Source organism: Plasmodium chabaudi (genome assembly GCF_900002335.3).
Source record: "Plasmodium chabaudi chabaudi strain AS genome assembly, chromosome: 10".
In the NCBI taxonomy this organism is placed as follows: Eukaryota; Apicomplexa; class Aconoidasida; order Haemosporida; family Plasmodiidae; genus Plasmodium; species Plasmodium chabaudi.
Window position 1 is genome coordinate 216096 of NC_030110.2, and position 11196 is coordinate 227291.

Below are 11196 nucleotides of genomic sequence, written 5' to 3' on the forward strand. Positions count from 1 at the left end.
TCAATCTAAATAAATGCCTATACAATAATGTTTAAAATATCTTATAATACCTCATAGCATTTGTAACGTTCACATCCTTAATATGTAATGCATTAAAGAAATTGCGCAAAATATATAAAAAATATAAACAGAGAGAACAAAATTTAACTATTTTCTATATAACAAAACTCCAATATATAATCCTTATTTTCACTTTTAGATATAATATGCCAATTTACTAATAGACCGCAACCATGTAAAGCTACTATAACTGATGCATATTATATGTTATGTTGATGAAATAAAAAAAGAACAGAAATAAATGAAGGGCCAATCCATAACATATATGTTATAAAAAGGTTATAATGTTTTGAGGTTAATTTAGGAAATATATAATCTTTATTAAAATTTGAAAAAAATATTAAATTAAAAAAAATCATAAAATAAGCAAGGCAAATATATTATATTTACGTAAATGCGTAGTGAGTAAAAATTTTTTTTTCGCTTTCTATTTTGGTACGTAATAAAAAAAATATAAAATAAAAAAAATATATATATTATTATAAATAATTAATAAAATTATTATGTTATTTTTAATTAATTTTGAAGTACAATTTTTGGATATGTAAAAAATGCATATTCATAAATACTGGTATAATATACGATTTTAATATATAAATATATATTCATTTTTTATGCTTCATAATATGTACATGAATAAAAGTGAGAAGCAGAGTTTTATTTAAAATAATATTATTTTCTCCATTTTAATAGATGATTTTTACGAAATTTATCACTTATTTTGGAGGGGGAAATAATGAATAAATACATAAATGAACATATAAACGTATGAACGTATAAGCGTATAATAGATACATAAATACATACATATATATGTTGCTATATAATTCCTAATATCTTTTGCGCGCGAAGATATTTGGTCTTTTGCATCCACTTAACGCCTTGAATAAAGCGGAAAAATTATAAATTTTTGTAACCTTGTTTTATTTTTAATTTTTGTAAGGTATGAAAGAATTAATAGGGAGGTCACGAAATGAAAGGAAGCTGGACGGTATCTATAACAAACAGAGGGATGTCTTAATTAATCAACATAAAAATAATCTGAATAAATATAACAATGATATATATTCAAATTTAAGCAAAAGGAAAGTAAATGAGTCTATACCATTCCCAGAAATATATGAAAACAAAAAGAAAAAAATAAATAATGAAACAAGCATAAGTGATGACAAAAAAAAACATGACGTGGCCAAGGATAAAGAAGACAAAAATAATCCGGAGACTTTAAAAAATGAAAATCATAACACAAATGGAAATGGTAGTATAACAATATATAAAGGAATTTATATGATAATATATAAGCATATATATTCAAAAAATAAATTTGCAAAAAGTGTTGATGTTTTTGTAAATATATGCATTAATTATATGAATAATGATAATAAAAATATTTTCTTTTATTCTATTGATAAATTAATAACAGTTTTTCACGAAAAGTATTTATATGATTATGATATTAAAACAACATATAATGTATACACTTTCCATAATGATAATAAATTACATTTAAAATCAATGCTCTCTTTATGTAATAATGTTTTAAACAAAATAATAGACAACGCATTTGTGATAACCAATACCGAAGAAACCAAGAATAACAATTCGGATAAATCTATTGATAATAATGATGAAGTAAGTTTACATAAAAATGAAACGTCTCAGCATTCTCCAGAACTTACTGATAATGAAAAGGACACAAAAAATGATGAAATCTCTAATCAAACAAATTTAAATAATGAAGAAAATAATTTCGATAAAAAAAAAAAAAATACAATAAATATAACAAAAGAAGAAAAAAAATTTTTAAAAGCACTTAAAATTAAATTATATTATTTAATTATATTATTTAAATTAAATGATAATTTTGTTTTTAATAAATTAATGAGTATTTATAGACAAATTTTTGAGGAAATACAAAATGAGTATAACACATTTGAAGAGCAAATTACACAGGATAAAGAAAAGGAAAATATTCTAAAAGATCAAACAGGTAAAGAAATGGATACCAAAACTAACGAATCTGATCCAAAACATATTGATCATATGAATGCATTTGATGAACAACAGTTTATTCTTATTAAAGATCAATGGGAAATACCAAATGAATATGAAATATATAAAATAAAAAGAAATGCATTTGTTAAATGCTTATCATATTTAATTAACTTTATAAATCTTAATTGGGCCAAGACACTTGTAGAAAGTTTACTACAAGATGTGTATTTAAAAAAGTATATTTTTGATACATGTGATGAAATCATTATTGAAAATTTACAATCAACCGTAAAATCGAATATTAACAAAAGAAAAAATAAAAACGATTCATATCATGTTTTATCAATAGGAGAGTCTCTAAACCCTATTAAGGATGCAAGAGAAGAAAAAATTGTTTCATTACATGGGTCTCATGTCTGGTCAAATAAGCAAATGGAGCGCTAATATATGTATCTATCTACACATATATACGCCCATATTTTTCAGTACAAATAGATATTTTCTATTCAATTTTCAATTTTTTATTAATCTTTTTGTTTTCGGTTTTTATCCACTATATTTCAATTACTTTGATGCACATATTTATATACCTTTCTTTTTTTAGTTCCCTTTTATTGTTACATTTTTTAAATAATGCTTTATATCATTCGTAGATGCTCAATTAAAAACAATTAATTATATCCAATCCAATTTTGTACTTAATATAACTATCCTTATTATTTAAAAATTCACAATTTTTAACTACATTTTTAATTATGATATTTATGTAAAATAACAATAATATTCTACATAATCTAACCAAGTCATATTAAGAAAAGTGAAAAAATATTTGCAAATTATTAATTTGTGAATTACGAATATACATATAATGTTTTTCCTTATGTTTGTTAAAATTAAAAAAATTTTATAGTAAGCAACCAAATTTAAAAAAATGAAAAAAATAAAAAATAACACATGAAAAGAATATTATAAAACGTGTCGAAAATACACACAAAGTGCATATGTATGTATATATGTGTATATACACTTGCGGATATGCGTTTAAACGAAACTTATATATATGAATACATGCTTACAATGTTATAAAACAAATTTTCTAACACATAAAATTTTATTACTTTTGCATTTTTATATATAATGGCCAATAAAGAGACGCAATCAGATAGATATGCAAATGCTCATATGCATTGATATATATTCCGTTCTGTGGGTATCAATCAAATGCGAAGAAAATTGGATATATATTTTACACAGCTATTGAAGTTCATACGCCAAAGATATAATTTATGTAATAGCTATACAAATGCATTATTATCAGGAAACTAAAAAACATTGAGGTTTACGCAATAAACATTTATCCTTGCGTTTTTTGTATATGCATGTGCATAGACATATTCACATGCATGCATATACGCACGTATTTTATTTACCCCCATTCGCACGCTTTTTCGAGATACCCGATAAATACCCATACCCATGAGGCCCCCTAATTCTACAGTGTTTGGAAAGCATATCAATTATCCGCTACTGTGAAAAAACATTATATTACAGCACAAATGGGTAGCAATATATATATAGAGATACCCTATGACTGTTTTATTATTCCTTCATTTCTCTTTTTCACGCATTTCCCACAAAGTAATTCTTAATTGTGTTATAATTAACTTGCATGGTGGCGAGGATAATATTTGGATAATATGTCGCTCTTTATTTTCTTTAGCATATCTTCTGGGAAAATTCTTAATAAATCCCATGCAATTTCCAAAGATTGATAAATGTCTCGAGATTCATACGTATTTTGAGTAATAAATCTCTTTTCAAATTTATCTAAAAATTCTAAATATAATATATCATCGTTTGATAACGCCTCTTCACCAATAACAGCTTTCATAGCCTTTACGTCTTGAGCTATAGCATAATTACTATATAATTGATCTGATACATATGGATGATCTATTCTTGTCATATTTTTTCCTATTCCACTTTTCATAAGTCGAGACAAAGATGGTAATACATTAATTGGTGGATATATTTGTCTATTATATAAATTTCTATCGACAAATATTTGCCCTTCTGTAATATACCCTGTTAAATCGGGTATAGGGTGTGTTATATCATCATTTGGCATAGTTAATATAGGAAATTGTGTTATACTACCATTTCTACCTTCTACTCTTCCAGCTCTTTCATATATTGTCGATAAATCACTATACATATAACCAGGATAACCTCTTCGACCTGGCACTTCTTCTCGTGCTGAAGAAACTTCTCTTAAAGCATCAGCATAAGATGACATATCTGTTAATATTACAAATACATGCATTTCTTTTTCAAATGCTAAATATTCAGCAGTTGTTAAAGCTATTCTTGGTGTTAATATTCTTTCAATAGTTGGATCATTAGCTAAATTTAAAAATAAACAAACTCTTTCCATTTTTCCATTCTCTTCAAAATCTTGTCGAAAATATCGAGCAGTTTCCATATTAACACCCATAGCACCAAAAACAACTGCAAAATTTTCATCAGAATGATCTAATACATCTTTTCCTTGAACTAATGATGCTTGCCTACATATTTGAGCACCTATTTCATTATGTGGCAAACCAGCTGCACTAAATAAAGGAATTTTTTGTCCTCTTACTATACTATTCATAACATCAATAGTTGATATACCAGTCTGTATCATTTCTTTTGGATATACACGGCATTGTGGGTTAATTGGATTTCCATTAATATCTAAATAATCATCTGCCAATATATTTGGCCCTTTATCAATTGGTTTACCACTACCATTAAATACTCTTCCAAGCATTTCATCACTCATTGGCATTTTTAATATATCACCACTTACTTCGACATAACTATTTTTATTATCTATTCCGCTTGTACCTTCAAAAACTTGTATTACTGCTTTTTTACCACATACTTCTAATATTTGTCCTTGTCGTGATGTATTGTCACCTAAATGTATAGTAACAATTTCGGAATATTTTGGAAATTTAACATCTTCTATGATAACTAGAGGACCTTGTACACCTACGTATCGAAAAGGGAGCAAAAAATAAATTATTAAAATAAATGGAAAATTACGAGAAGCTGTAGAATTTACATGACTACATAATATCATAGGTGGAAAACGTTTTATTTTATTCATATGTATTGAAAAAGGAACACTAGAATGAGCATAACATACCTGATATTGTTTTGTATTCAAGCCTTGGGCAAACTTTGTAGTTCCTTACAGCTGCCAACGCATTTACACGTGACGCCTCAACCTTAGTATGTATAACTTCTTTACTCATTTTTTAAAGTATAACTTTATTTGACATATATTTATTTTTATATTTTATTTGCGATTTTATGCGCATACAAATTGGTATACACGAATATGTACACATATATATTTAATAATACTGAACTTTTAATGTGGGCATATTAAATGAATTACTTAAATAATAAAACAATTTATACAAAATGTATATGCTAATATTCCCACTTATAATATATGTAGAATATTATAAATTATTTTATCATGCCATTACAATCTATCTATTTATAAAATTATAATATGCACATGATGTATGCTAATAAATGGAAGCCTATTTATGCTAGCACTTTTTGCATTATCATATGTATATATAATTATCAGAAAATCCAACAAAATATAGAAAAATAAATGAACACAATATAAAATATAAAAAATAGGAAGTATAAATAATGGTATATTCAAATGTAGCCTTAATGCTTAATATATCATTAAATTAAACAATCAACTGTGCTATAAATAAATTACGAACAAATATTAATCACCACAATAATTTGCTTTATGCATGTATATAAAAACTATGAATTATTGTAAATAAATATATATAATAAATTTATGTACCCATTTCGTATTTGTGTATTAAAGGAAAAAAGCGAAATATATGAAAATAAAATTATATTTTCTTCACATACCTGAAATATTAAATTTACCCATAATAAGTAACGTGATAAATTGAGAAAAAATAATACTATATATATAAGAAAAATAAATATATATATATATATATAGAAAATTGTAATTAAATAGTAATATTTGGAAATTTTTTTAATAGGTGCTCTACCAATTTTGTGTCATTTTATTTAATACTAAAAAAGTATGACCAATATATACTATATAGATTTACCTATTTTTTTAGTTGCTATTTTTCATTTGACGCTATACATTTTTATTTAACTTTATTCGCTAATTTTGTATGTTGTTAAAATGTTTATTGAAAGATGGAAATGAATTTTAATTTGTAGAATAATATTTTAAATCCCTTCAATGGATAAAGCATATACCATTTTACGATAATATTATATATTTCACTTCCCCATTTTTTTTCCTATAATTTCATATGTACATTTTTAATCTGTTTTTTTCAAAAGTTTTATCAAGCCATCAAGCATTTATGTAATGACATAATACCACATTTACGGTTCTACGTTTCCAATCTGTTTAATATAAAAAATTTTCAACATTAATTTGTTCACTATATATATTTATCATATTAATTTTTTCAATATACACATATGTCAGAATATGTAACGATATATTACGCTATTTTTTACATACTTATTGGGCTCCCTCTTATAGGCTATTATTATACCTACAATTTTTCTCTACCTATTTTTATAGTCTTTATTTTTACATTTTTTTATCACATTATTTTCCTTTCCTTAAATATAATAACAAAATTCGGTACAAAATAAATGTAGAGCATATTTATGTATAAGATCGATCTTGTCGAAATCATGGTGGTTTTTGAGAAAAAGGTGCATAACTTCAATTAGTCCACTATCAAATATGTCGGTTCTGTGATATTTATACATAATATATTTCATTAAGTTGTAAAATTGTAACGAAATAAATATTACAAAAAATATATCTCTATATAATAGTAAAATAAAATGCCCACTTATTTATTTATTTTGTTCTATGAATGCTTCAAAATATTTAGGAACACACAATGAATATATGAGCTATATTAGGCATTCTCGACACAATTCCTTTCCTCAAAAAATAAACAAGCAAATATATAATACACAATTTTTGTAAACTGTTGTTAAAAATATTTAAAAATATATGTCTTATGCAACCAAAATGGCTAGTATAATTTTTCATCGTTTTTCTTAAATTGTTCAATTTTTTATGTTTTTACATTTTATTAGTTGTCAATTATTCTTATTATATACTACAATTTTAAGATCTAAAAATTTACACATATTCTCATTTTTATTTTTTAAGAATACTTTTTTAAAAAAATATATAATTTTTGTTCTCCTTCCTAATGCAATATCATCTCATATATTAATTACATAGATATAGCTTTTATTTAACTCATTTCGTGAAACAGTTTTATACAAAATTACTTTTTAAGAAAAATGGTGGCAAATGTATTGGTATCATCATGGTTAGTATGTTTTTTTTTCGTTTTTTTTTTAATAAATAATAATGTATTGGTATTATCAAATTTAGATAGAAATCATGAACATGGAGAAAAAAGATATTCTATAAACTCAGAAAATAATCAATTTTCAAATGAAAAAACGAAGAGAAAACAACTAAAGACTTCAAATTTTATTTCTGCAGTAGACAAAACTAAAAGTTTACCTGAGAGTACAAATATAATAGGTGTAGTTAAAAGATTTATTGCAAAAAATCCCACACTAAGTGTTATAATTGTGTTCACCCTATCGGCAGTAATAGGATTTATAACACGTATAGCAGCATTAAATATGTTTAAAAAGAAAATTTGTTGTTCTCCTTATAACGATCATATAGGCGATGCTATTAAGCAAAATATCATAAACGAATTTATAGAAAGGGAAACTAATAAGACTAAAGAAAATCAAATAAATAAAGCTAAGGAAAATAAAATAAACAACCTAAATGAGGCAAATAAAATAAACAACCTAAATGAGGCAAATAAAACTGAATGAACCAGGAAATTTCATTATACCCATTTTCATTAATGCTACCCTAAAACGATTCAAATAACAGAGCAATGAATATATTGAAGAAAGGAATGGCAATTTTTTTGTTGGATATATATATATAGTAATACCACATTACAAATTATGATTTATATACCATAAATGAACAATCTGTGTTTTTTCCTAACAGTTACATATATAGAGATCAATTACGCCCAATATGTTTATGCCTATATGTACAAAACCACGCATACTTTTTGATTTTTAAAATATTATAAAATAAAATGGGCATTATAATATAACTTGATAAAGTAGAATAAAAAAGATAAAATAGGAAAATATGTGTACTCAATATTGGCATGCTCAATAACGGGGTAGCAACAAAGACAAAAATTAACACCATAAATTTTAATGTATTACACGATTCAAAAGAATAAATAAAACTATATAAAGCAAAATATTAAATAAGTATTTCTTTTTAATCCCTTTGTAAACAAAATGATTGTAGCAATAGTGATTGTATTCCTCTTTTTTTTCTTTAAAAAAATAAATAAAAACTACCTTATATTAAACTTTGAATTTTCACATATTTTTATGATCATGAATAAAAACATATTAATATTAGAATAAATTGCCCATATGTCCATAATTTTATATTCTTATTTACATATTTTTTGAGACTCCATAATGATAATGTATGTATATAAAAAGAAAGTTTTATAAGTGAAATAAATTTTATAAAATAAAAATATATAAATAAAAAATATACACCTTTTGTAATAACTTTTGAAAAAAAATAGAAATGTATTTTCCAAAATTAAAGAACAAATAATTGGTTTAAATTTACAGAGAAATGTTCTTGTTTCGTATTCCCAATTTTTTTGAAAATCCCGGTGTACATTAATATCATAGGTTTATTTACGAATAATTAAAAAAATTTAATAATATTTTGGATTTTTATTATTTCTATTCATATATCTTTTAAATATTAAAAATATATATTTTCTTATCATCAATTAATTCTATAAATTTATTGTATGCATTTTCATGAGCATATGTAATTTTGTATTATTATTATATATTAGCTTTAATATAAATAAAAGTAAGCATATCAGATTCTTGATTTTTCTTTCACCGAAGTATATATATGATATTCATTTTACCCAAATAAAATATACCGAACAATAATTATTTTTACTTTTAATATATACCCAGAATTATTGATTAAGGAATATTATATATATAATTTCCATATAAATATATAACTTGATAAAATTAACACTATTTTTGCTTCCCCACATATTCTACATACCCCCAACAAAATGAAGGTATAGCCATACGTGCATATATGTATATATGAATGCCCCCATCTACTATTCATTAATTGCCCCATCAAATAGTACTGCATTTAAGTAGTACTACATAAAAAATGAGCATATCACCAAATCAAGCAATGAAAGGATAACGCCATATGTATCTGTATATATATGAGTCTACATCCGGAATGTTCATAAAGTCCACATTTATAGCATAATAATAATGGGGGGATAAAAGAGGGACATGTATTTTATAGCCTTTTTCAAAGAATACATTACATAAATATACAAAACTATATTATTTATACATATTTCTTTAAAACTTTTTTAACTTTTTTTATTTGGATTTAGCCATGTGCACAAGTTTTAGTTGTACCATCACTAGAAGACAATTTTGCTTATGTTATCATCGATGAGTAAGAATATATTTTTATAAATGGCATGATAAGAAAATGCATACATTGTATTGCCTTGATTTATTTTATTTGTTTACTTATTTATTTAAATTATAATAGAAAAACAAAAAAGGCTGCATGCGTCGACCCAGTTGAACCAGACAAGGTAATGGCTATTTGATATTTATGTATGAATTATTTTTGGCTTCTATCCATCTTTTCATATTTTACTATATATACTCTTTGTTCTTTCGATGCATGCAAAATACACATACTCATTTCTTATGGAAAATTCAGATTTTAAAAAAAATAGAAAAATTAAACGTAGACCTAGAGTATGCTTTTTGTACTCACCATCACTATGACCACTCAGGTTAGCTAAAGAAAATTATTTTCAAAATCATGTGCAAACAAATATTGTATTTTTCGAATTTTTTTTGTTCCAACATATAATCATATATAATCTGTTTTATTTTTTTCTCATTAAAGGTGGAAACATACGAATAAGGGAACTACATAAAAAGATAAAAGTTATTGGGTCAGCATACGAAACAACTCCAGGAGCAACTGAAAAAGCATATGACAGCCAAATTGTTAGATTAGGTATATCTCAAAAGATAAAAATGTGAATATATGATATAGTAGCACTGACATATTCATAGATAAACATACTATACTTTTATTTGATTAACGAACAGTATAATAAAAACTTTGCATTCTTATTTATTTTATTCATTTTAGGAGAGACTTGGATAAAAGCTATTCATGCGCCATGCCATACAAAAGGGCACATGATGTATTATGCTTATAAAGTAGATGAAAATAAAAACGAAGATTTAACTTGTGCCCCGATTTTATTCACTGGAGATACCTTATTCATTGCTGGTTGTGGCCGATTTTTTGAAGGAGGAGCAAAAGAAATGTTTAAAAATATAGAAAAAGCAAAATCCTTGAGACCAGAAACTTTAATATATTGCGGACACGAATACACTCTTAATAATTTGAAGTAACACATAAATGCCCATAAAAAATGAAACTAATAAGTAGCATGATCATATATAAATATAACTTTTTTATGACATGCATTTTTGCTTTATAAAATGTATATACATATTCTTTTTACAATTTTTGCAGATTTGCCCTTAGTATTGAAAAAGAAAATGAAAACATGATAAATAAAATGAAAGAAGTAGAAGAATTACTCAGAAAAAAGAAACATTCAGTTCCATCTACAATTAAAGATGAAAATTTAATAAATCCGTTTTTTCGAACAAATCATTATATTGAAAAATATAATACACAAGATGAAGTGAAAATATTGGATAAATTGAGAGAATTAAAAAATTATTTTTAATTAAAAAAATTAAAAAACATAAATAATACATTAAATTAAACTATACTAATAAATTTGTCTGCCTTCCATATTATAGTGATATTTCATTTTTTTTGTAATAATTTAAACATATCGA

At 24.4% G+C, this 11196-nt stretch overlaps 4 protein-coding genes across 4 annotated transcripts; 3 read left to right on the forward strand and 1 right to left on the reverse strand.

The window, feature by feature from the left end:
* Positions 1-1005: 1005 nt before the first annotated feature.
* Positions 1006-2499, forward strand: PCHAS_1004600 (conserved protein, unknown function; the record flags this gene model as incomplete). Its single annotated transcript, XM_016798256.1, has 1 exon — positions 1006-2499. The coding sequence occupies one exon, from the start codon at positions 1006-1008 to the stop codon at positions 2497-2499; it is 1494 nt and encodes a 497-aa protein (XP_016655490.1).
* Positions 2500-3715: 1216 nt separating this feature from the next.
* PCHAS_1004700 (V-type proton ATPase subunit B, putative) lies at positions 3716-5357 on the reverse strand (the record flags this gene model as incomplete). The annotated part of the gene is made up of 2 exons (XM_739227.1): positions 3716-5091; positions 5249-5357. 2 exons carry the CDS (start codon positions 5355-5357, stop codon positions 3716-3718), a joined length of 1485 nt encoding a protein of 494 aa, XP_744320.1.
* A 2107-nt stretch (positions 5358-7464) lies between these two features.
* On the forward strand, positions 7465-8022 carry PCHAS_1004800 (gametocyte-specific protein, putative; the record flags this gene model as incomplete). Its single annotated transcript, XM_738671.2, has 1 exon — positions 7465-8022. The coding sequence occupies one exon, from the start codon at positions 7465-7467 to the stop codon at positions 8020-8022; it is 558 nt and encodes a 185-aa protein (XP_743764.2).
* A 1316-nt stretch (positions 8023-9338) lies between these two features.
* On the forward strand, positions 9339-11081 carry PCHAS_1004900 (cytosolic glyoxalase II, putative; the record flags this gene model as incomplete). The annotated part of the gene is made up of 7 exons (XM_016798257.1): positions 9339-9344; positions 9684-9748; positions 9848-9893; positions 10025-10100; positions 10217-10330; positions 10469-10733; positions 10862-11081. 7 exons carry the CDS (start codon positions 9339-9341, stop codon positions 11079-11081), a joined length of 792 nt encoding a protein of 263 aa, XP_016655491.1.
* Between the last annotated feature and the right edge of the window lie 115 nt (positions 11082-11196).